The sequence below is a fragment of the Varroa jacobsoni genome, unplaced genomic scaffold, assembly GCF_002532875.2.
Source record: "Varroa jacobsoni isolate VJ856 unplaced genomic scaffold, vjacob_1.0 contig01249, whole genome shotgun sequence".
In the NCBI taxonomy this organism is placed as follows: Eukaryota; Metazoa; Arthropoda; class Arachnida; order Mesostigmata; family Varroidae; genus Varroa; species Varroa jacobsoni.
In genome coordinates this window covers 62,872-89,822 of record NW_019214604.1, presented here as the reverse complement: position 1 = coordinate 89,822, position 26,951 = coordinate 62,872, and the positions used below count along the sequence as shown (strand labels likewise).

Below are 26,951 nucleotides of genomic sequence, written 5' to 3'. Positions count from 1 at the left end.
AAATTAATAGGTTCATCAGCAATCATTAGCTACCTTTTATATGATTATCTGTTGAAGGGAAGTTCATATTATTCTAGAACGTTTGTGCATAGGGTAACAATAATTCAACGCGCCGACGGTACTGAAGTCATTTCGCGGCAATACACAGATCACCTGAAAACCTATTCGAACGCTACCACGGTGAAGTGCACTGGGAATCGATGGGAAAAAAATGAAAGATGTACCGCTATTTACACTGACTCAATCTGAGAAGTAGCAGACGCGAAAACTATAGCAGAACCCTAAGCTTCTAATAAATAACCAATTCTAGAAGATGGTTAATTAAAGCGTATCTATATGACAGATAGGATTACCTGACAGGTAATCAATGTACAAGATAACCATATTAATCGTTAAATATGGTGTTTTAGTAAACATTCTGCCCCAATGGGCAGCCGCTATGAACGATCGATAAAGACCTAGACGTCGTGGTAAAAATCACATGACTGAACATTATGTGTCCCCCCCCCCTCCCTCCCCACTCCCCCTCCCCACTCCCCCTCCCCCAACCACTAGTTGTCGTTTTTAGTTTCATTGCTATACATATGCAGCTATTGGCACTTCCCAAGAGCGCAAAATAGTTTAGCTCCTAAGGACATACTTTGTTCTGCACGGCCTTTTTTTCAGCTATTTGATCACAAGACGAAATTGCTGTTTCCCTTCCTGATCAATCGCTCGTTGGATAGGTCGACATTTTGTGGTCGCCATCTTCGATGCTACATTTTACTCATTGATTATTTGTCATCTTTTCGCATTAGCTCGAGTTCAGGCTATTCAATCTGTTATGTTGTCTTCTGTTCTATCTTCGTTCTCGAATGAAAGAGTGATACATCGCCCACCTTGCTCATTTTACCAATCAGTCCGCCGTTTAGTGCGCGTTCATTTACCTCACCAGATATTTTGTGCAGGGTTTTCTGTTTTTCGCTCGAACGGGCCGCTTCATAACATCGTCGAAAAATCAATGACAACTGTCATTGGTTCGTCGCAACATGGACCGCGCTTTATCCATCCTATTAGTTTGTCCGTCCATATTAATTACAAATTGACATCTAATTACAGTTTCTGTGTATTTCGCGCCACGGAATGAGATGAAATCAACCGCGGCAATAGCGTATCGATCCCAAGCGGGCATGCACGCTATATTCGAATGTGCAAACGTACACAAACCATCACATACACCCATACGAATGAGCAGACGTATACGAAGCTTCTACAGATGTTCTCACTAGCATAGGGACAATCACAAGGACCTGTTCCTCACGACCGCCCAGCATTAAAGTGCTAGGACAGAACTATTACCGAAGCGACGGGGCTAGCAAACAACGGAAGCCGCTGCAATGGAAGCAGGACAGCGATTGATCCTGGTGACAGTGGTGGTGGCTTCCGCATGTCAGATCTGCACGCGATCAGCTCGTCCGGTTCGACATCGCCCTGTCTGCTGTGCATGCGACCAGAAGAAAGGAGTCGCTGACGAGGAGACTCTACGCTCGATCGGCACAGAGCTAGCGTGTAGTACATTCAAATTGTTCCGGCAGCATTAGAGCGCCTCTCAGGAGAAAAAAGGAGTCGACGCGCAACGCACAAAAAGCACAATAAAATCAAAAGACAAATCACAACATTAGGTACGTTGAAACACCAGGAGGGTAGAGATTGATGTCTCAGCGTAAAACAATGAGTAACTTGACACATAAATAAGTTACCGTTACTGCTGCAGTAGACATCGTCATCGCCACCCGTTTTATACGCGGAACGATTACTGTTTTCAGTTAACCTAGCAATTTCCAACGCTTTCTGTCAATGGAAACATTGAAAACAATTACTTTTCATAGTTTATATTGACAGATTGATTAAATTGTAATTTTAATGGTTTTAACGCCGATTTCCCCTTTGTATGCGCATCAGGCCTTGTGGGCCTGACGAACGCTCAGCTCGTCACTGCTAATGACGGTGTCTAGGTTTTTATTTCTTTCTAGAACTGTAGAATCAATAGTAGAATTCTGTCCCGTCACGTTAAAGTGAACAGTGTTATCCTGGCCAAGTGAAGTGTTCCATGTTTGAATCTACGTACCAAGCCGAACCTTATTTCGTAAATGGCAACTCTATGAGCAAAGATTCTGTTTAATAGAAGTGAGAGAACGAGTGAGAGACAGAGGGAGGGAGGGAGGGAGGGAGGGAGGGAGGGAGGGAACGCTCAGTAAATGTTATCGCACCTCCCAAATTGTTCTATACCGTACAATAGACATTAGTGTTCATTATGGGAATATCGGCTTTAGGAGACTCGAAAGGGAAAATAATGACGAAAGCGGTAAGACCATTAGCACCGTTACTCTTTCTACGGATATTATCTTAATGCCCATACCCAAACATGAGGTGATCTGACCAGCTTTATATAGATGTCTTGTGGAATTACGTACAAGTTAAGCGTCAATTAATACAATATTGTACTACTCTGCCGTATAATGAAACACAATAAGCAAACCCTTAAGTTGCGGCCTCGTTCACATGCGCTGAAGTTCTTAAAGGTGATTGTACGGAGTAAGTTGCATCCGCAGGGTCGATTGCAGGACCGACGAATTTTCATTTACTGAAAGGTAATCTGTATCGAAAAAAAAATCAGCAGATTTTCTAAGAAATATACTAGGAAGCAGAGCAAGCTGATTTCGGTGTGTTTACAAGCGCTCAATTGGGCCTCTTGCAGGAAGGACACTGGTAATTTTAGACTTTTCGCGTACGACCTTTATACGCAAGATCTAGATATTGTTGCAGTCGTATCGGAGTCTGTATCAGCCAAAACAACTTCACGATTTTACCATTTATCTATGTAGTTAATACGTGCGTAGCGCAAAATCTTTATCACGCCAGCGAAACTGAGACGGTTGTTTATGAATAGATAGATCTTCATTATTGTTTCGTCACCTGTCGATTCATATATCAAAAAGGACCACCATAAACTTCTTGTACACCTATTACCAGCTGAGGGGAAAGGCGGTAAACGTGACCCAGTGGGCAATTACCCAACACACATGAAGTTCTATGCTAACGAAATTTTGTATTTCGATTCATCTGTGTGCCACGTACGTAGCCGCCCCTTGGGCATGCGTCGCCAGCTAGATTTGATCAATTTACCTCGAGTGTGCCAAGTCGTTAAGCACGGGACGAGAAAAAACAAAGAGGCAACAGTTATGTTTAAAAAAAAAAAACATAATTATCGCATAATGGTATTGTCTCGTACGTTTATCTAATCGCTTAACTGGCTCATTACGGAGAACGACACTGGTGCGGATAAATACGGCGGTTGATCCGTATCCATTGCTGCTTTTCTCTTATCTCAGTAGCTTCGATGCTGACGCCGCTATCAAAGCGTGCTTTCAGTCGGCGCCAAAATAACTAAATCGTCCAAGCAATTGCTTCTGTATGCGACAGACGCTGTAACGTGTATTATGTCGATGGGTTTATTTGGTGGGGATCCGCGTGATCGGGCAATATGGAACAGAGAGTTGTACAGGCTTTACGTTTTATCATCCTCGTAGACCTCGCTGGTCCCGTAGCTGAAAATGAACTTGATTTCAATTCACGTAGGACAGAATGTGTGAAATTAATTAATGGCTTGTAAATTATGTGGTCTTCAACGCTCTATCATCCTCTAATATTACAATCATAATTTCGAAGAGCGGAGAAGAGATTTAGCTATTTATTTATTAGAAGACATCACTTACCGCTACTGGAATCGTCTACAGCTAGCTGGGGTATGGCAACTCGATTGGTATATATCGAATCTTCAAAGAAACGAAAGGCTTTTGTGTTAGTGCTACGGGATCTTCTAGGGGATCTTTGAGTGTAGCCTGACTTGTACTTCGACTTAGGCTCGATCCGTTGTCTTAAGAGTAAATCTTAAAAACGAAATGTGTTATCCGGCGCTACTACCGCTGCTCAGGCCTAAGTCTAATCCCTCCTAAACGATAAGCCACGCCAGCTTCATTGTTCAAATGTCCGGGTATATTATATTGCCGGCATTACATCACCTGACAGTGAACATATACATATATATAGGGTCAAATTATCATTATCAGCATCATGACTGTCATATATATTCCCGTAACCAATGGCTAGGTAGACGCGTTGAATGGCTTTTCTTTCCGATGAACTCTTCGTTTCCATTTGGCGTTTTTCTCTCTCCAGTGTGCTTATCAACGCTCACTTCACTAAAAATCAGCGATAACGGCGGCGGTGGTGGCCGCCGCCGCCCCGACCAAGACGCAGTCTCAACAGACGAAGAAAGACTGTTGCTGCTGCTGCTGCTGCCCCCAGAGGAAACAAAGAAGAACAGAAAGAGCGTTCATAGTGATGTTCAGAAGAAGCGCGAGCCGGACGCGCGGACAGACGATTGGCTGTTGTCTGTCAATAGGCTTCGGTGTAAGCAGGCGACGTTGTTGTTTCAAAAGGAAATAACAACAACAACAGGAGCGTCAGCTCTTTCGCATGCGCTCTACTGTCTCGCAACTGCCGCTTCCGCCAGCTCCGCTCGCAACTCGATAGAAAAAAATGGGACCAAATTTGTTGGCAAATGATTTAGAAGCATTTGTGCCTTGCCTCTCCCGCGTCCAAGGCCCGATTCGTTCGGGCGTCAGCAAGTGAAAAACAGCTAAACGAAGAAAATATGCGCGCTGAACAAATACACACCCAGAGAAAGATACGCACGCATAGACGTATAGGCACAACAGCATATAGAAGTAAATGCCTACAGAATACGATCGGCCACGCTTTCAGCATTGGCACACAAATCGTCAGTGGGTGCCTACCTGGTAGACGGATACCGTCGGCCAGCCACGGTGCAGTTGTGGTGCGCGAGGGTCTCCCCAAAGGACGAGAGGCGACGGGCGCTATCGGCGTCAGAGGAAGCAGACAACGAGCTGATCGCAGTGGCTGTTGTTGCCATAGTCACGCTGCTACCAATCTTGCACCCAACGCCAAACGGCAAAAGCCGAAGATTCACGTAGTAGAGCACTGGATGGCCGGACACAGAGAGAGAGAGAAGGTAGCAAGCGAACGAATGCGGGGAGGATGGGGCAATATCGGAAAATTAGTGGGTAAATAAGCGCGCCGAATACACGACGAAATCATCCACAAGGAAGAGAAAATGACGCTGGCCGCCGTCGTCGTCGCCGGCTCCGGCTGCATCAGGACGTCGAGATAAAGTAACAGCGAGCGGCGAAAAGAAAGAAAAAACGAATGAACAACAACAATGCCAATGAAAAAATATAAAAGCAAACGAAGTACAATTAGCAGACAATATAAACAAGACAAAACATAAATATAAACGGAGCTATATATTTAATATAAATTACTCCGCCGCTGCCGCTGCCGCCATCACTCCAGCCACCAATGGCTCGTTGATGACGGCGATCGCCGAACGTGAATGACCATCCAACGAAGAAGAGATGAACGGGAGATATTTAGGTGTAGTTAGCTTTTATTTCGCTGGCCATTTCTTCATTTAGGCGCTCTCGGGCTTACGTCGAAGAAGGCTCTTGTCGCTCTTTTCCCTTCCATGTTTACCCCTCTTTTTGCCGAACTTATTGGCCACTTTGCTTCGGCCAGTCTGAACAACTCTGGCCTGCCTGTGCTCGTTTTCGACTTCGTATGCGAGGTGCCGCGAGTGTTGCTGGTCCGGAGCCACAAGCGTGGCGGTGCTTTAACTCGGCCAAACAGTCAGCCTCTGCCGCCGCCGCCGCCGCCGCCGCTGCCGTCTGCTGCTCTTCATCGTCTCAGTGGTTGTCGTCGACAATGAGTCCGGCGGCCATTTTTTATTCCGCAGCCTCCGCCGCCGCTGTTGTCGTGTGTTACCAGCGGTAGTAGTGGTCGTACGGTCGTCGTTGCGGCCGTCTAAGCGATGCTGCTGCTGTTACCGAGATTCGTGGTAACTGCACAGGCGATTCTGGCGGCGGCGCTGCGTTGCATCCTTCTTAGGCACCTATTTGTTCTGTGCCTATCTCTGGCTGTGTAAGCGAGCTGAACATGTCCGTCTTCGGTAGCCGTCCCATCGCATGACCAAATGCCGGTTCGTCCATCTCCATCGATGTCCATTGTGTGCGCACTGTTGAGCGGGTTCGGGTTTGATCTTCCTTGCGTTCATCATCGCCATCGCTGGTGCAGCCGGTGTTGCCGGCGTCGATCATTCGACGCTGCCTCGCACATCCAATTTCATCGATACTAATTCCTGTTCATGTCGGTGCTGACGCGTGCACGTTCCGTGCAAAAACGGCCTACAGAAAGACCGTAATATAACAGACAGTTGAATACACACACGTATGCACGTTCGTAAGGTGAGTCTTTGCGGGTTCACTTCGCATTTCATGATCTTCAGGGCGGAGCTAAACATTAACAGGACAGAGAAACGAGAGCGCTAGGTGAGCAGTAGCAACGGTGACTAAAAACATCTATCGGCTACGACTATCGTTGATTGCCAATTGGCAATAAATATTGGTTGTCAAGTAAGTGGCACACGGTGTGGGCCATTTTGACGCGCACCACGACGATACTGCTGCTGGTAGTACGCGAGTTGCCCTAAGTCCCCTACGGTGGCTGCTGCAGCAACGCGATAATGTTTAATCTGTCCACAGTACAACATTGGAAAAGGCACAATATAGCACAGTTATTAATGTGGCCTATTAGAGGCGGCGCGCGATCCCAGCTGTACATCTACCAGGGCGACTATTGATATGTATGCTATATAGGTCTTTCTATGTAAGCTAATTGTCTTGAACGTATTTGAAATTGAATGGTGTCATCGTTTATTGTTTCAACACGTACGGCACTTTGAGCTAGATAAACATATGTCTAAATAAACTATATTATCCATATTATCTAAAATTATAAATATCATTGTTAAACATTGTCGACATCGAACAAGGTGGCACTGCTATGTGGGACGAAAAATAGCGTATGCTTCAACATTTTGTGCTAGTTTAGAATAGTCATTTTCTCAGCTTAAGCAAAATTGTCTATCTCTGATCCAACTCCCCCATATAAACATCTAATCTGGTAAATTTTTAACGGTAGCCGAAGTTCTCCTCAGGTAACTTGTGCTGCTGACTGGCAAGATCCACTTGATGATCATGATAGCAAGTTCTGAGTTGCAACAATCACCTTCCAATCAGTGTTGATAGTAATTCAAAAAAAAAACCAATAGCGTGCAGTATAGATCCTCTACAAACGCTACTCTGCGGGATGTATGTAGCCATTTTGTGCTAGTCTAGAATAGTTATTTTCTCAACTTAATCAAAGTTGTCCCTTCAGCGACAAGTTAAAAATAATACTTCAATGGATCGTAATTTTGGTGATTACTTCTGCTTTTGGTGATTACAGTCCAATGCTTTACAATGCGCACTATATGTACAGCAAGTTATGACTGACGAAGTAGAAAACGAAAGCGTTTTTTAACAACGTACTCAATTCTATATCGGCCTAATGACGTTCTCCCGTTCTTGACAGTTGCAAAACCCAGTGATTGGCTTGAAAGGATGCATATGATTTTCAGAAAAGCTTCAGGAAAAGTTTTAGACTCGTATCCAATGTATTCCTTTCGTATTATTCGATGAAACCATTGACCCCTTCGGACATTGGCTGTACTAATGGCAACATATATCACAATAGTGAATACATATATGTAATGTATATATGTCGTTCTGAACCAGTGGTTACAGGCGGGACGTAAAAGGGTTGAAGGCGACGGTGAGATTGTTGTCGCTTGCTTTGAGGGACGACAAGTGGACGGGAGCGCACAGCTGGGACGGTAAATGAATGTCATAGGATGCCAAACGCTGCTACGTCAATGGGTCCTATCTCATCAATTTAGTAAAGCGCAGATTAATCCTATGCGACTCCTACCTTCCCCTAAATCGCTTAACTCCCATAGGTCCAAAGTCATTTTCCACTCTAACCAAAACCATTTCTCTCTTAGTGAGCTCTTCTTGTAGGTAGATGGTGTATGCATGTTGCGTGCATAATAATAAGCATTATTATCATTATTACCTATATTATCGTTGAGACTAGATTTCTAGCATGATTTTACTTTTCAAAAGTGAAATCATGGTAGTAGAAGCAGCCTGCGGTGACGACCAGGAGAAGAGCTAGTCAAGGGGATATAATAGAACCATAGATTTAGTCATTTAGATTCGTGTGCACAAAAGTGCTGAAGACGCAGGCCGCGAATAATTTAAGGCTAGTCGGCCTGGCGAAACAGCAGCATTCGATGAGCATCATTGAACAGACGCAGGCCAAATCCCAATAATAACATATAGATTTGAAGATCGTGTAGGGAGTCGAACGAAAAATCTACTCAGATTGGCCAACAGAAAAATGTGTCCTTTAGCGCATCGATCACAGCACTAGTGAATGTATATTAAGAAATATATAACGAAAAGGAGCATTGGATTCGTCACGAACACGACACATCGGGCGACTTTTATTAATACGCGCTTTTTATTTCTGTTGCGCATTGTGATGATATCAAATGTTTTAGGACTTAATTCTAGATTACTTTCGAACGCTCACAACATTTTTTGGTTTGAACAAGTTTTTAGCCGCTGCAGTCTCTGTTCAGAGAAAAACAAACGAACTATCGGCGATTATCTTTGCTGACGTACCTCAATAACTGGTAGTGGCGGGATTTAGTGGTATAAGGTACATTTAATACGACAAAAATACGTAGACGTAAAAAAAGACTCGAAAGTCAAGAATTATTAGCATTATGCGAGAACGTCTTCCTCTTGTCCCGCTGCTCGTCTCCATTTTTCCTATTGCTAATTGTGTAAGTTCGTAAGTATGTGAATAGCAGTATAAACTCGCATATCTATCTACAGCAGTTATAACGTTAAGGAGATGCGGTCAGTTCGGCGGGTGGCAGTTGCCGATATTCTTTTATGTTTGAAAGACGTTAATGCCTGGGCGCCTTTCCCCAACTTTTAAATCGCGGCCGCAGAGGGGCGTTTAAGGTGATACAGTTCCCTAACTTACCTCGGTGCCCATGTTTTATAACAACCATACAACTGCACTTTGTCAGTATCGCATTAAAGTGTAACTGCATTTTGTTTACATATGGTACGTTAGATTCATAAACTCAAAACGTTGACTGATGGCTTAGGACAACGTCAGCGCCATAACTTATGAGCCATCATTTGGGTTAATTTTGTCGGTGAAACATTGATATGGATATGGATCAATCATCGGATTATAAGTTCAATTGGCTGGTATTTTTACAAATCATTGGATGGTACTGACATTTACCTTTGAAAGTTTAATAGGTACTACCTAAGGCTTTGGTTCGCATTTTCGTTGAAGAAAATTTGTGAAGTTTGTTATGGGCCGAATTTGGTTGTGTGACGTTAACGCCAGTTCAAGCGAATTTAAGCTATATCTTTGATTTAATTTACAGGAGATGGCCTAATTCGAATTGTCTCACGGCCGTAAACGGTGTCAATACTTGTTGAAACTTCTTTTTTTTATCACGGCTTGCTACTAATCGCAGTCTAGAGGCTTTACATTCTATCGTGAAAACTGAAACGGAGTTCACAGAATATCCAAGTTGGAAACTTGCTTGATTCTCTGGAAACTACGCACCACAAGACGAGTATAACAAACATCAGCTACGTTGAAACATCCCACTAACTTCAACTAGCTAACTTAAACTTATGAGTAATATTTTTAAATGTTCTGCATAACTGCTCAAGTTCCGTGTAACTGCAGATTTTACGCCCTGAAAAATTTACGCGCACATCACGCTCATAAAATAACTCAGGGGCAACATTTTTTATTAATCTAATTCTAACATAAACCTTGTTTAAACGTTATTTGAATATTTTAAAAACACATTTCTGTCCTTTGCTATTTTTCTTTGTACCTTTTTTTGGATCTCAAAACAGCCTGAAAACTGACTCATCCGTGGCGTTACAAGGAATTTGGAAGGGAAAAACAAAGTGCCCTTCCTAAGAAGAAATATTGTTGATGAAATGTCGTCTCGGAACTACCACTCGACGATTAAAAAATTCTCAAAATTATTTTTCTCAAAAGTATTATAAACGCAGCAATAATTTCTTCCTTTCGCCAGTTCCAGTCTAATTTCCTAATGAAACAAGGAGCAAAAACTTAAATTACACAAACTACATGTTACGTCCAACCAAAGACGACATCCTAAACACGGGTATCCTCAAACAGAACATTTTAGGTTCTTCCATCATCGCACATTGATATGTACAACTCGCTTTATTGGTCTTCTCTACTGGGGTTAACATCTAAATATTGCTTACGTTTATACGGCTATTGCCCATGTAACAAGTAATGAAAAGCGAATATTTTAATTATATTAAATATTATAGTAATTATCGTTCAGAGTGGCGAAGGATCTCTGCCCGTTATTTAATAACAACGAAAGGTCAAAGAGATATGAATAGAAGCTGCGAAGCAAACCCAGAAAGGGCCAGGTATTAGCCCAGTTTGCTGTACAGCTCCCGCAAAAATCAGTCTAGAAGGGAATCCTACAAAATTCAGCATCTATTTAGCTGTTAATTGTCTTACCTCTCACGGTTTCAACGCTCGGTAACAAATTTCCTTGTAAATGGGCGCGCAACTAGTTTGAAATTAAAGTTAATTACACAATTTGGCGCACGATGACAGGGCAACTTACACGAATCCTCCACGGTGACGCGAACAGTTTTTGGCCCTTTCCAGCCAATTGCGAGCCGAGATTTTTGTTTGGATAGTGTTGAGTTGCGGAGAGCTCCCTGAATCGTATGGTAGAACTGGAGGTCCGAATCTACTCTCGATATCTACTGTGTTTTCGCTCTACCTTCTTGCGTACGCTTCTGTTTAAATTCACTAGCAGAAACGCTGGCAATCTGCTTTAATGACAAACACAAGTCGAATGGCGAAATTAAATTGCCGTTTTGAACGAATCGGCTACACTGACGACCATGCTGGTAATCGTCATTAAATGATGCGATTATGCCGTCTTAAGCTTATGATTCGCAAGTGGCCGTAACGTTAGTGGGGCCAGCGTCGAGCGATTAGTAGCCCTGATCCGTCTTTCCCTATCGCGCGCGCGCGCGCGCGCGCGCGCGCGATGATAGGGAAAGCTCGCTTCAGTGTCTCTAGTAGTCTTGCCTTTACCTGGGTTTTCGCTCTAGCAAATAAAAAAGAATAACGGCTATTAACAACTAACGTTAGTCAGCTTAGTGGCGTTGGGAGACGACATGAGCAAACACGAATGAGCTTAGCGTCGGGCATGATTGAGAATAGAGACCCAGTTGCTCACTCAGCTCGGGTCGAATGTCTTCCTCTTATGTGCATTTGGCAACAAGTGAAGACGAGGTAAATCAGACGACACTGACGACGCTGACCGAGAAAGACGCTGTAATTATATTTGTTATAAGAAATTACTATAACGTGACAAAACTCGCGGCCAGAGGCATGTCTGGCCGAAATCGCGAGGCTCCGACGCAATCGTTAGCTACACTGGCGGCTCTATCTAACCGTCGTTTCAGCTGCTGCTGCTGCTGCTGCTGCTGCCGCCATCATCACTGCTCACGATGCTGAAGCCAAAACATTCGGAAGTTGACTGTTTTGAGATGTAGCGGAAAAAACAAAAAACTTAATTACTGGCCCTCTAGACGTGCTCGATGCACGCAGAACCGAACGCTGAATGAATAAGAACTAGATGAAGAACCAAGCAACATTCCAGACATGCGTACAATTGTAAGACAGCAGTAGTGACTGGTTACAAGCGCTAAGCCTGTGTGATGTTAGCGTAATGTTTTGGTATCAGTCCTCACCGCCTGATAAAGGAATAGAATAGTGGTGATGGCTACGAAGCCATACCCGAAAGGTTAGGCGGGTTGCTATCGATAGCAACCCATGACCCGACCCGGCAACGTCACTCGAACGCTAGTATCATTTCCACTAACGGGATAGCCGGGATCGACAGCACCCTCGAAGTGAGAGAAGCGAGGAAAGAAGAAAATCTTTATTACCTGAACCTCGGAACATTTATAACCTGTTACACGTACGCCAGGAAACATGCAATGATAGGGTGAAGTGATGGGATGTTGTGAGCGAGCGGCGGTCGCTAGGATTGTCTCGCTTGCGAGTTTCTCACGGCCACGACCAGCACTACCGCCCCCAACCCCGATTGCCATTCTGAGGCTTAACATACTCTAGAGTCATCACAGGAGTGACCAGGCAGTAGCTGGAAAGCAGGTCTGGCCGGCTCCACGATCTGTCAGCCCGAACCCAGATAACCCGCCGTGCGTCCCGAAGGCATCCCAGTGGCTGGCAACCGCAAATACAGCAATGGCGAGGGTGCGGTCTGATACAACAACCACCATTACCAGCCAACCCTTTCACTAGTTGGCGAAGTATCTACACATTATGGAGTTTCACTAACTCTTCTTCGCCGTAAAAGATACGCGCGGTCAGGAACTCAGATATAGAATGTCTTATAATATGAGTTCCGTTATTAGTGATATGAATGAATCTACAATTAAACAGGTTAAATAAGTTTATTTAATTATTTACATAGAAGCCTTCATGTATTGGGTTGTCGAAAAAGTATTGACCTTCGACTGAAATTAACTGCACCCAATAGTTAGAAAGAACGCCCTGTTCCGCTACGATAATGCTCGACTACATGCATCTTTAGCGATTCGACAAAAATTGAGAGAACTCTCATAGGAATACATATATATATAATAGTGCGCTGTTATCGAAATTTGAGCAAGGGCAATTATTATTTAATCTTCCCGCGCTTAACGAATTCCTACCAGGATTAAAAGCTTCCTTTTTTTTTACCCGAAATCAACGATGCATGGTATTATCCGTCTCCAAGCGCCTGTTGAAAAATCCACCTGGAGGATCCGCAACAGCATTTAGATTTGAATGTTTTGAAGATGCATCAAAACAACTTAAGAAGTTTCCTTTGGAACATCTGAGTGTTCGGTAGAAAAATGGAGAGGAGCATCCCAGTTGTTATTGGGTTGTCTAGAGGAACTTCAATGATTGGTCTTTTCGAGCATTTCCACAAACTTTTTGTTTGTAGAATTTGGTCTGCTTTCATCCCATTTAGTTCTATTTCTATGTCTATTTACACGGTTGTTTTCTACTATGATTTGTCACCTACAAATATCGCTGTAATTGTAATATTAGAAAAGCTGATTTCGCAATAAAAAAAAAAGGACTGTTTTGAAAATAACTAAGTTTAAGTTCCGAAACAAATATGTGATCGCGTTGAATGATGGCCGTATCGAATAAACGTGACAGATAAGGAATGACACATCTAAACTATGCCCCAAAAAAAAAAAAGAAAAAAATCATTAGAAATGAAGCAAAGAAAAGATTCTAAACTCAAACAACCACTCTTTGTATAGAGAGAGTTTTTGAGTATTTCTGTATGCAGGAGCATCAAACCCTTCGAAAGCCATTACCTGAGTTAGTAGTTTATTAGCTACCATGGTACATTGATTAACTCGAAGCTCCGAACCACATTACCGTAGCGGCCTCCTACCGAAAATGCTAGTGGTGGTATCGAAAATGCCATGTGGCTGCTGACCACTATAAACAATTACATTGTTCAGCTTGAATACCTCTGCAGTGGTATGTATCAAAAAGCGCCTCTTCTACCTATCTGTTCCCTGTCATGGCCTAAACTCTTGAAGCAATATAACTTGACCGATTAAACTTAACGTTACCGCCAATTGCCGCTCCTCCCGAACACCCTCTTTCCATGATCGGCTATCAGCGTACTTAAAATAACAAAATGAACAAGGCGTCGCAGAATTTTTCCTATTACCTAGCTAAGGAAACAACATATATATACCGTACATTTTGTCACAGATGTCGCAGTTAACTTTGCAGATAGGCAAGGGCCAAGGAGTTAAGGGAGATATCTTTGTTGCCCAAGGCATATTCCTCTGGTATGAAGGCGGAATCAGTTGCAAAAGCATTGCCACTCGGAGTGTTATATGTTCGCCTGTATCCTAAAACGTGCCTTACGTTTCCTGGTACATTGTTGAGCGCTTACGGCAATTCTTGGCTCTTTCGAGCGAAACAAAGTACAAATGCCGGTCTTCGCAACATCTATTGAAGAAAAAAAATTGTTCAGAATGAGGATGAAAAATCAAGATTTTCAAACGCGTAATCGTTCGCATACTATCGTTTGAACATGTCTATCCAGAGCCTATAGCTAGCACGAATAAAAAATCACTTTTTTTTTTCAAAAGAATTAAAATATATAATTTATTATTATTATAGTTATTATGATAATTATTAATTAATGTCTGTACAGTACAATTTCTATCTATCTCTTTTTGTTTTTATCATTTTTCTATACACAGACAAAAACCCACCCATGCTTACATTCATACGTACATTTATTAGGTATTAACAGTACTTTCTGTCGACAAGCTGAATATGAATGCTACAATATCAATGTATTGTTCATGAATAATTTACCAGTAATTTTTGTTAGTCGATAGTTTTAGGCAGAGGTGAAACTGTAATAAATATATCACTTTTTTTTTTAAATTTTCAATATACAGTTTTCTATTATACTGCCCTAGATGTGATTCGTGTTTTGAGATGGGTCGTCTTCGAGACTGAAGATAATGATGGCTTTATTGGTTTTCGTTTTTCAGTGAACTAGCCAAGTCGAAGTCGACGTGAAGGAAGTCAGCATTGACTCTGCTAGAGAAGCAAGCTTTCTAGGTACGAAGGAAGAGCAAAGCAGGCAGCAATATTTGCCGCGAGAAAAAACGCAGGCCAGGCCGTACTCGTTAAGGCTATCCTGTGTCGCAATTAATATAAAATCATTGTCTCAGATTGACAATTATTTGAAAAGACTGTTTCATTATAGTCGGTCCTAATTTGTCGGACACCAGGCTTAACTGTACACAAAATTGCTTTCTAAAAACTTGAATAAATCTACGCTTCGGGTATTTACATGTAGTCTATAATCGTCAAAGCTTTTTCCCTTCACGTCGTATTTGAGCTAAGGAAGATCAGCGACAATTTGTTTTTGTTACTAAGTCATATTGTCAGAGTTCTGAGATGCATCAGAGCTGTTGAGGACACTGAGACTTGGGTCAATAGATATGCGATTAGCAAAAGTTACGTCTAGTTTGAGTTTGAATCACTCTGTCTTCGGAGCTCTTCCTCATGCTCTCGCGCTTTGAGACGAAGCATCTCAATACTCAGATTTACTCCTGGTCCTAACGGTGCCTTATCATCAGCATCCTTGGCAGGTTTCTCCTCACCTTCAGCGACGGTAACACTCGTCTTGGCACTAGTCGGCGAATCCTTTTGGCTGCTGGCAACGTCGGCCACTTCGATGTTCATCATTGGCGAACGAGAACGTGACGATTCGTGCGACTTTGCCGAACCGGCCGGAGACGGACTGCGGCTTTGGCTGTCGACTTTGACCTGAGCAACCATCGCCGCTTGAAGCCACGCCTGAAGGTGATTCGCATACGAGCTGCTAAGAGCTGGTGGCAGAAACGGGTTGAACTGAGGTGAAATACTCATGCCAGGCAACATGCCGGGTAAACTTGGTAACCCAGGCGGCAAGGTCATAGCAGGAAGGGACAATAGTGGAGCAGAAGTGGATCCACCGCTTGGGGGTCCTCCGGAAGAGAAATGCATCGAGTGACGCTCCCCCGTAGTTTGCGCTTGCTTTCGGCCATAAATCGAGGCAAACGCTGCGGCAGCCGCTACGGAGGGTTGCGCAGCCGATGGTGCTCCCGATTGTGAAGATCCTTCTGGAGTGCCTGCCGCTGGTAAACTCTGTGGAGTCGAAGCATAGGGATTGAAGCCAACCCCAGGATTTGGGTTGCCGTTAGCCTTCTCCTGCTTACGCCATTTTGCGCGCCGATTTTGAAACCATACCTGAAAGTCAGAGGCAATACAACGGCGTTAGCGATGAGGAAGCTACAACTAATTCAACTCAGTGAGATGGATATTAATAGCAGTAATTTTGCATGAAACTCTCTAGTACTCTAAGGAATCGCGGTACTCAACAAATTAGCCGAAAGATTTTGTGTGTAGAACGGCTGATCGTAAAAACGCTGTCGCATGCTTTGACTCATTGTAAAGTCTTTCATCTTCAGCTTAGAAATGCCCCTGATGGCTCATAGCATGGCTTTGTTTACCACAGGTGTACGTGCCAGTGATATTTCGTACGACTTTGCTACCAGAGACAGCACTATTTCGATAACTGATCTCTGTTTATTTTTGTTTGTCACTGTTTTAGAAGGATTGTTATTTATAAAATATAAATAAACGACACTAAAGAAAATAGGCGACCAACATAGTATATTTAAAAGTTTGGCATTGCTTTTTTTTGTACACAGTCACGGCTTTGTCATATTGCTAACGTCTGTGAACCATTGCGTAACCCCCCCCCTCGAAGAATGCTGTCCGCCATGCTGATTGGCGCACCTCTCTAATGCAGAACCTAGCTGTTGGGCATCTACAAAACTGAATGACCGCTGAGAGACGTCTGGCGTCGGGTCAGCGATAATATCACAAAAACCACCCCGCTGCTGCGGTACCGGGCAACACTACTAGAAAAATAACTAATTCTAATAGAAGTGGTATTATAGTGGCAACAGTCGCGCCGATCGCTGACACCACATTCAACGCTACCACAAATAGACAGGACGTACTGTCTCGCTGACACGGATCATACTAACGTGACGTTTTAACATCTAACTCACTTTCTGTTTCCTTCTCTTCCATTTTTCTCTGTGTCCCTCTCGTTGTTTGGTACTTGGTCGCATTTGAAGCACATTCATAGAGCCTGTGACTACGCAGGACTTGACTATGGAAACACGACATACATCAAAGAACTGCTCTTGGCCGGAGATAGGTGTCTCATTTCGTAGTTTTTCCCTACGTCACCTAGTCTGGCGGCCAGCCACTTTTTGTGTTTAGGTCGGCATTGGCGCCAGCGCATGTAGGCTGAACCGTTCGGGCAGACTTTGGCGCTCGCGACGAGCGGTCTGGCCAGATTTCTAGAGCCTGTGCCCAGTCACTGCTCACAACCAGAGCAGTCGCTACTCGTCGTTGTCGCGTTACTTTGGGCTGTTGTCATCGTCGTAGACGTGCGTCAAAATTCAAAATTCCTCAAGCTCGTTCACGCGAGTATCCTTATCGTTCACGAGCTCACTTCGTTTTCACCAGGCCCAACAGTTTGATCGAAAAAAGTAAAAAAGAAAAAGATGTACAATAAAAACTACCGCTAGACGCCTTCGTATATCATCGACGACCATATAGCTTTTGTGTATGGTAGCAAGGTCCGCTGCCAGGTCTGAAGTATACGGTGCCAATGAGGACGGAAAGCAACATGCCATAAAGGTAATTTGAACGCTGCCGGTTCCAATTGTGATGACGAGAATAAGAATTAAGAGAACAGGGTAGCGAAAGTGAATCGGACATGTCGGCAGACCAGGGGGTGCTCCGGTTTACCTTAGCACAATAAAGTAAAGGTTAACAAGTAATCATATCGCGAAGTTTTCTGTGCCGCAAGACTGAAGTTATGGTTATCCGTCTGTTCGACCGCTTTATTACTGCTATTACGTTGAATGTTTAAAAAGCCCATCAGAATTTTTCGGTTACCTTAAGAACAGGTCAGCGGATTAAACGAAGGAAAACAATTCTATGAGCATCACTGATTCGGCTTACTACGAAAGCAGCGATGTATGACAGCTTCAAATAGAGCCAACTCTATTTCAAATGAATGACCTCACAGTAACATCGATCACAGAACGATATCTGAATCTATGATCGCTTGCATCCGGCTTGTTCTAGCAACGATAGCAGTACATAAACAGATCGCACAATTGTGCAGCCAATGCAGATATATAAATTGTGCCTGTCCTTTGTTTATCGAGTGGTTCTGACAACATAACTGATTAAAACCTGACGCGCATCCGTCGTTCGTGCCGCTTTGGTCTTTCGTTTGACGTTAGGTTTCATCCAATAGAAAACCGAACGCGGATCGTAACAGATATTTTGTCATCTATTTCGCTGATTGAACTCACAAAAACCAATGCCAAGCAAGCAACAAAGCAAATAGCCGGCGATCAGAAGCAGCTCCGACCGGATCATCGTTTCAATTAGATCACAAACTCTATTGAACCCGCAATGCGACGCAGGCGCCCATATTAGCGCGCTTGATCACGGATGGAGGCGTACCTCCGTTGTTCATATAAGGAGTGCGTATATACCAATAGAAAATGAAACATTATTAGAAAGCGATACACCAGCGAATCGGACAGTGGGACACAAAGGTGGGATGCCAGGTCATGCTTCGAACGCTCCGCGTTTAAAAAATTTGGGCAGACATCGAGCGTCCAGGCTACATTTTTTAGCCCTCTTCAGTTTAGTTGCTCCTGCAGCCGCTTATTCGAAGCGTCTATAGTTTCTTTTTTCACTTCTATTCTACTAGTCTACATCTTTACCTTAACTGTATGCTGTCTGTTCCTTGTACGGGGAACTGTCACTGACTGTTAACGTAGCAGTAGACACTACTCGCCGCTACCGACGCCGCCACCGCCGTTCTGGTAGCAGCGGTCAGTCAACAACAACGACAGTAATAATAATAAGATAAGCCATTTAAATGAAGCAATTTGGCAAATATTTCGTCTGCTGCAGCGGCGGCGGCGGCGGCTCTCTGAACTCCCGCTGTCGGAAGCGGTGTTGTCTCAAGTCATTGTTATTGCCGTTAGCGTCATGGTCTATTTTTTTTTTCTTGTTCCTCGCTGTCGTTGTTCTCGTTCTGTTTCTTAATTTTTACACAATTAGACATTTAAGAATAGAAAGCCTTGCCTGTGCTGCAAACCGCTGGACTCAGCGGCTACAATATTATGGCGTCGTTGTGATTCTACGATAACGTCAAGCCTCGACTCAGAGCTACTGACCGGCTACCGATGCAATGGTGGTTCTGGGAGCTCGAACAGCCGCCGGCAAGATGTTTGTCCTCACATTTTGTTAGTTCTTTCATCTGCTCCCCTTCGTTTTTTTGTCGCAACAAATGCACTGGTGAAAATACGACGCTAACAGAAAAAACAGCAGCTATCGTTGAACAATGTCAAGCGAAAGGCCAGCAATTCGTCGTGCGAGACCTTCGGAACAAAGATAAGTAGCGCTAGGAAAAATGCTGCGTATTTTACCAATCCGTGTTTCTCCCTCGCTCCCTTTTTGTTTTTGCCCCCTATTTTCTCTTAGTCGTGCATTTCCTTTGAGGCAAAAACAGGACAACGCTGGTAACGATCAAAAAGGAACGAAACGATAGAAAAGATGATGAAGGCAAGGAGGCGGCAAGGGAGTTGTTGAAGCGGCTTCGCGCTCTCAAAATAGGCCATAAAATAAAAGACAGAGCAAAAAGCAAATGGTTATTGAGACAATTAAGACAAGGTGTGAGACGGTAGAAATTCTGCAGCTTCACTGCAACTTCACTAGTACATGCATGTCTTTCTATGTGACCAACGGATCTCATACCCCTTCGGGTTGTAAAGTTGATGAAAGTTAAATGAGGACGAAATCATAAAAAAAAAAACAGTAGTCCTAATAGTGATGGCAAAGATGAACGCAGCCGCGCATGGCATAATACTGATATCCGCTTGACGAAATGAGCGCTAATGATGGTAGTCAATGGTCAATTTCTCTTTCAATCCCAATGCGAAGCTTTTCAAACCAGTTTGCGGCTAGTGGCCACACCAACAACTTTCCTTTATCTAGATGTAATCGGCAACAGCATAAAATTAGTTGCTTATTAAAGATGTGTTTATAACAGAACAAGCCGAACATGAAATTAACTTTAGGACGAAATGCCAGCACCAGTAACTTGGGCATGGTACCTCATTCGTGGGCATCTTTCGCAGACGCATTTAGCATATATATATATATATATATATACATATGAGATCGAGGGAGAGAGAGAGAGAGAGAGAATACAGATTTTCGCCGTACAAATTATTATCAATAAAGTGTTCGGTGTATACAACCCCTGTCTAATATGATTAAATCAATGGCTCCATTGTGTTGCAGCGTGATATGCCTGCTTTTAAACTTTGCAAAGTCTAAATAACTGAAGGTCAGGGTAGGAAGACTTTTCGAAAGTAAATCCATCCATGAGCCATGAGCGAGGGTCACTAAAACTGAACTATGTTATTGAGCCTTGCTCTCGTGTGTGTTAGTTTGTGCTTAATGGTGGGGCTAACTTAGGTATCTTGGAGCGTTAGACTATACCAGCCAGACGTTTCGCAATTTTTCGGTCATTTTCTTCCAGAGTTAGCCGTCCCTCTCGGGGTTAGGTACCGTCTTCGGTACTACCCAACGAATGCGATCGAACGAAGGAAAACGCAATGTGTATGATTTACCGACCTTCTTGCTCAATCATTTCGCCATCGTTCAATGATAATAATAATAGTAATAATAATAATGGAGCGGTCGTGTCTGGCCCAACGGTGTAATCGAATGGCAAGAAATCCTATTGTGCAGGGGAGGGGGAGAGAAGAGCGCAAAAAAAATTGAGAGGAACCCTTGGATGAACGGTGACGGCAACAACATAGTGTAAAAGTGCTAACAAATTTCCTGAGGAAACGGGGAAAAAGGAGCGGAACCACTAAAGATGTTGAGAGCTCGATCACTAACGGGGCCGAGCATAAGCCTTTTCTAACCAATCTGTCACAGCTTGTTATCGGCCTGCTAAGGAGTGGCCCATACGACGACCTGCGGAAGCACAGTAGTAAAATTCTAGCCTAGTAAGGCTATAAAACTGTGGACAAAATTGTAGCCACTTTTCAAAAAAAAAAACCAAAGTAAAAAGATATTTATGCGAACGCAGAAACGACTACAGGACGACAAAGCAAGAAAATGTCTACGAATACTATTACCAGTTGTCACTCACGCAGCGACACGTTAAAGCGCTTACGATAACAAACTTTTATAACCAATGATGGTAACGGTTACTCTATAGCATGTGATGATTGACAGTTTTTCTATCAATTCTCGGTTGACACGACATTATGCCGCCGCTTGCGTCCACTAATTGGTTTCGGAAATTTCCTGATTTGAAACTACACATAGAAAGCGACCCAGTCGTTCCTGGTCCGCTTGAATGGCCACTAGGCGACCATTCAAAGTGCCAAGCACTTTTGATCCAAAGAACTATCCCGTTTGTCATCAATGTATCAAAAATGGGGATTACGCCCTGATGCTTCCCGATCCGATAGCATTAACTTTGAATCCTCTTTCATTCTAATACAAAAACTATGTGTGATTCGTTTCGTCTCACGTTATCCTAACAACTAATTGTACTTCAGCTTGAAAAGGTTTCTAATTGTCTAAAAAAGTGTTCTTACTGTCGTCTAAGGTATTCGAGTTTTCAACTGAGGCTGAAGGTGTCACGAAATTATCGCTTGTGTAAAACCTTTCCGATAGGCACTTGTACGATACAGAACCGTCGTACAACGCTCTCGTGTAGAGCCGACCGATACCGAATAAGAGAACTTCCTTCTTCAGGACATACGTTGTCTGCGGATGACACCAATACATCGAGTTCTCAGCCCATTTGAATTTTGTGTTTGCGTGTCATTTCTCAGGCAGAGAATACTCTATGATGTAATTTGGCACTCCTAAACACTACGTTTGTCACTGATTCGTAGATTTTGAGCAGCTAGCTTTTTTACGTTGATTTTCAGTCTGCCCTGCAAAGCGGTGTGTCAATGGTGCTATGTCCAGTGTTGCTTGCTTTCCCTTACAAATTACGCAATAATAAGCGCCGATCGATTGAAAGATACGAGCTTTGATGTCTCTGTGAAGCTATAGACGCATCTGTTAGGCGTTTGACAAGGACACGCAACGACGAGATGCAACGAACGAGAACGCTTTAAGAACGCGGTCGCTCTATCTTTTGTAATCTAGCGCTTCGGCCACTGACTCGACCACTCTGCTGTCGTTGATTTGCCCTAAATGAAACTGACCAGTCGCCGTCTGATCTCTAAGCTTCGTGCCCATTTTTAGCTCCTTTGGCTGAAGCATAGCCTCAAATTACGTTGTCAACCGAAACTGCCACAACGTCGCCATTGGCGGAAAGGTGGTGTGGCCGTCGGCGCGGCCACACCGCAAAAGAAGCGAGATAACAGAATCGCTTGGTAGCAAAACAACGGAGCAACTAAGCATGCGTAGGACAAACTGAAAGAAGTAGCGGGCACAGCAGCGCCAAAGGGCGTATGGCTGTAAGTAGCGGTTAAAATGGCGGTGTGCTCGACGCCCGCAATGTGTCAGCCTGTCGACTACTTATGAGAGCTGTGGTGATCTCGTCTGCTACTGGCACACTGATCAGCGACGTCTAGTTGAGGCAGCTCGTGACGGCTTGACAAAGAGCGTATGCTGATCGCGGCATGTTATACAGCCGTGCGAAATTCTACGCTCATTAGCCAGATCGCCAGGCAGCGAGCAAACGTCGGCAACGGCAACACGCAGCAAGAGCACTAACGTAAGCCCAGCCGACGTTAGCACCGCCATACAATAAACCCTGAACAACGTGCTTCATGCGCATTCAATTTGATATCATAATTGGCGCCTAGAGTCGCAAGATAGATATTGAGAGAGAGAGAGGGGGTCCGCCGCGATTGAGTCTGTCATGTCAGAATCGTTTCGGTTTCACGTGCTGGCCGACTCTGACGGCGAACGAACGACGAGTGACTGGCAAGGAACAAACAATGTAACTTGAACATTTGAACTTGACCAGGCATCAGCTGCCAGGACGCATGGTAGAAATAACAACGTGCCATCGCGGCTACCACCAACACCTCTCACCACAGCCGCAAAACGATTGATAGTTTGGCAGTCCTGTCGTCCCTATCGCCACGACTGCTGCCGTTTGTGCTGCTGTTGTTGTGATAGCGATTCGTGTTCAATAATCCGAAGAGTCATGATCGGCGGCTCATTGCCCTCTTGTTTTTTTATCAAGGGCTAATTGTAGTAGTAGCGATACCGTCTGTCGTCTGTTTAAACCCCAACGTTTATCTGCTGTCCTTCAGATTTTTCACCTTCGTTCATGTATGCTTCTTTTGTATCTCATCGTCGACGTCATAGTCCTTTTCGCCAGGACCTTTAAATTAGCGGCCAGACTTCAAAGGACAGTCAAAGGAGAGATATATCTCCGGACCTGTGACAACTGACGCCAGTAGTTTGTTACTAAGTCAGCGCTAAACGCACGTAGATTCACGGGCGTGCACGAAATCATCACGATGACTGACTGCGAGCCAGCTGGTTTCGGCTTCTAGTGGGCAGATATTCATATGAACTTCTAATTACTGATTGCAACAGAGCAGCTAGCATGTAGAAAAAAAATACAAGTGATCGGAAATACTATGCTTTTTCGAAGACTTACAGTACAACGCTGATTCCTTTTTTATTGATACATTTGGACTTGGGCGGTGCTGATATTTCTCTACGGAACTTTGGCATCTCTATAGATTTGTAATGGCTAGAGAGCGTCGAGCGTCATAGACGTTCACAGTTGTCACATGCATAAATTGCCTGGTAGACTTTTAAGTGAAGTAAAAAAACAACGAAGAAACGAGCCGTAAACTGACCGAACAAAGCGACTGAGCAGTCTTCTGTCAATACTTCGGGTCGTTTCAGAAGACACTGCAGAAACGCGTACAGAAGAGGAACTTTAACAAGTTCTGGCTTCTTCACAAGATAACATCTTACATTAACGAGATACACAAATTGCGATGACAGCATCTTCTTCTAATATAACAAATTCATGTTGGACGCTTCAGTTGTCCGCGTCGTGTAGCATAGTTATTCTAATGACGACGAAACGGTGCCGATATCAGCGAAGACCTTGACTCCAGCCGGTGGTTATGAAATAGAATCAAATTTGCTATCCAGCTTCGGGCGTAATCGTCGATATCGTTCTATTTTAGGCTTTGCCTTTTCCTTAAACGTATAGTTACTGATAGTCTTATCCTTAACTCTGATCTTTACTAAGTGGTGGTAATTTTTCTGTTTTCCTGACCGTTCGCGGTTTCTAATTTTTCGTGTTATACATTTTATGGCAACCTGTTTTGTTGCCTGTTCATCCTCATATCCCTTTCTTTGGCGTTATTTTCTTTGGACTCTCTTTTTTTGTCCTATTTTCCATCTTTTTTTTTAATAGGAAATTTATACACCCGCCCGATGATCGCCATTTTCGGATTAGGTCAAAGCAGATGCATTTCTAAAAAAATTAACGGCGACCTAGCCTCGTTCCCGGCTTCATTGGCTGTGTATTTTTAGCTGGCGCGCTCGCCCTTCGGCAAACTTGGCGGTTGCCGGCTGTTGTTACGGTACATATATGCGAGCAGTGTTTTCGGCTTAGTACTGTTTTTCGAAGTAATGCAATCCATCACAATTTCTCACACGTCTATTTTTCGCGCACCCGCCCAAATAACAAGCAAGCTAAGAGCCAGCTAAGAGCAATAGACAGCAGAGGCAGCATCAACAACTTTTAACGATTTCTATATATATATATATATATATAACGACACATATGTTGGTAAAAGCATACAGCAGACGGTTATGGTAAGGGGAGTAGCTGACAAGGATCAATTTCTTAAGAGTAACACTCAGTTCTTCATTCATAAGAATACAATTACTTGCTCTTTGCTGGTCTACCCATTTAAAAAGTATAAGACAATTATACTTTGTTCATTTAGCTGAAAAAGCCTTTTCCTGGCAGTTTGGCTATGTTCCGTGAAGAAAAAACTAGGGAGAGCAAGTTCGTTAATGCTTATTTATTATACATAGACTGTATGAGTTGGACTGCCAAAATCTCTTAAGTCATGTAACAAGATCGTTTCCTTAAGCGCAAAGATAATACATTATAAGAGACACGAGTAGTGGTCGTGTTTATATGTATGATTATACAAATAGGAGATCTTGATTAACATTATTAGACATGTCACTAAGAGCATGGAACCATTAGCTCAAAAAAATCACACTTCAGCCAGGTTTTTGCCACTTTACAATGATTAATTTAGCACAGATACAAAAATATGAATGTTTTTTTGTACACATGCAAAAAAATACAGTTCACCAATCTTAGCTTATCTAACTTGAAAAGTTTCAGGTACAAGGAAATTGTTGAGAGTCAACACTTACTATCTAGTCCAGCGTGCATCAGGGTTCGGGAATCGTAAATATCAATGACACATGGGTTTCAACGTAACATTTCAAGTTTAAGGTAAAAATCAGCCACTTTTCGTTAGCCGTCATGTTTGGCCTTGGCGTCATCTGTACTAGCTGACGTAGTAAATATATACGTGAGCGACCATGGAGCTGAGTCAGTTGACGCGCTTCTTACTGCAGATACAAAAACTCTGGCGCTTCGTGTACAAAAAGGGTATTGTGTCCGTTTGCACGTTGTTCACGAATACACGTACGCGGTACGCAGCAATATAAGTTGATCACAGGTGAGATGTGTCGTTTAAAGCATATGCTTCTGAGAGGAAATTTTATTGGAGGACAGACAGGACAATCTAGGCAACTATGACGAACAATCGTTTACCCGTTATCGGTGGACATCTGGAGAGTAGAGAACGCAACGCTAGTCGTTAGGTGATGATGACTTTATAATTGAAGCACACGAGGCGAGCTTTATACTTCTCAGGAATACTTTCAGCTTTCTATGATGCAGATAAATGCAAGAGGTTCAGGTAACTCATAGTGTGCACGTAAATAATAAACTAGAGTAACGTCCCATTTAGTTAACGTTTTTAAATTGCTTCTTTTTTCTTTGTGTTCGTTGAATCATACGGCAACATTGAAAGCAGGAGGAAGAACGCCAAAGCTTTTTATACAATAAAAATTAGAATATTAATCAAAATTTCTATTTAAGCCCTTTAAACACAAAGCACCACTTTGATATGGGCTGTGTTAGCTTCCCGTAGCAGTCAGGATCAGATTATTGCTTCTGCATGATGGATATTCAGACTCACACCTGCACATGTGCATACGGCATGTATAACGGAGGTTGTCTCTGTGTGCTTTATGCAATGTCACTTGCTTTCATTTTCTTTTTACGTGAGCTACCCATTTTTTTCTGATCATCTTAAGCGATTAGTGGATTTAATATCAAATAATCATATCCCGCTGTGTGGTTATTTGTTGCTTTTTGCCTTCTAGCCTGGTTTCTGTTCCCTAAAAGACGTTGGCTTTGCAAATACACTGTGAAGATACGTATAATGTTTCCATACAGTGGAAACGGAAGACGTCGCTTTTAACGGCGTCCATTTCTGCGATTGTTCCCTTTAATACGTCGTCAGCGTTCACGGTTTCTTGTCTCATCTTTGTAGCGAAACTTATAGCAGTTTACCGTGATTCGCGCAGGCACCCATCGCCATGTTGAGTCCGTGGCTTGAACTCTTAGGGCATCGGACCGTTTTAAGGACGATGTCGGCGTTTAATAAATGGGTTTTCCTATGGCGCACTTTTAACGTGATCACACGTCACTGGCGTCACGTACGCCTGTGTTAGATGCACGTATCCAATTTAATCGAATCCAATGTGGAAAGAACCCGGCCACTATAGGGAAGAAGAAAAACTCCTCTTTGTAAATCGACTGGCAGATTAATGCTACAAATTGGCATGACTATTATGGAATGATGTATTTCACGTAAAGCATAGGTGAAGATCTTTGAATCGAAGCAAAGGTTGTAAAATCAAAATAGATATTTTGTTTGTATTTTAATTAACTTGGTTATGTGACAACCGTGGCTTATTTACGCAGTGACATAGTCACTTACGCTGTTTGAGAAAACTATTTCAACTTACCGCAATGCCACACTTATCGCGAATAAGGGTAAGTTCGA

The 26,951-nt window shown here is 43.3% G+C and overlaps 1 protein-coding gene and 1 long non-coding RNA gene across 7 annotated transcripts in view; one reads left to right on the top strand and one right to left on the bottom strand.

The window, feature by feature from the left end:
• Positions 1-14,438: 14,438 nt before the first annotated feature.
• LOC111271900 (uncharacterized) overlaps positions 14,439-26,951 on the bottom strand; it is a 27,480-nt gene continuing 14,967 nt past the window's right edge. The window contains exon 4 of the mRNA XM_022852945.2: positions 14,439-15,966. Coding sequence (XP_022708680.1) covers positions 15,199-15,966 — 768 coding nt within the window. The 3' untranslated portion in view covers positions 14,439-15,198. The remainder of the gene's footprint in view (positions 15,967-26,951) is intronic.
• Positions 25,244-26,951, top strand: part of LOC111271902 (uncharacterized) — a 21,374-nt gene continuing 19,666 nt past the window's right edge. For all 6 annotated transcript variants that reach the window (XR_002687205.2, XR_015315526.1, XR_015315525.1 and 3 more), the window contains exon 1: positions 25,244-25,796. This is a non-coding gene — a long non-coding RNA (uncharacterized LOC111271902). The remainder of the gene's footprint in view (positions 25,797-26,951) is intronic.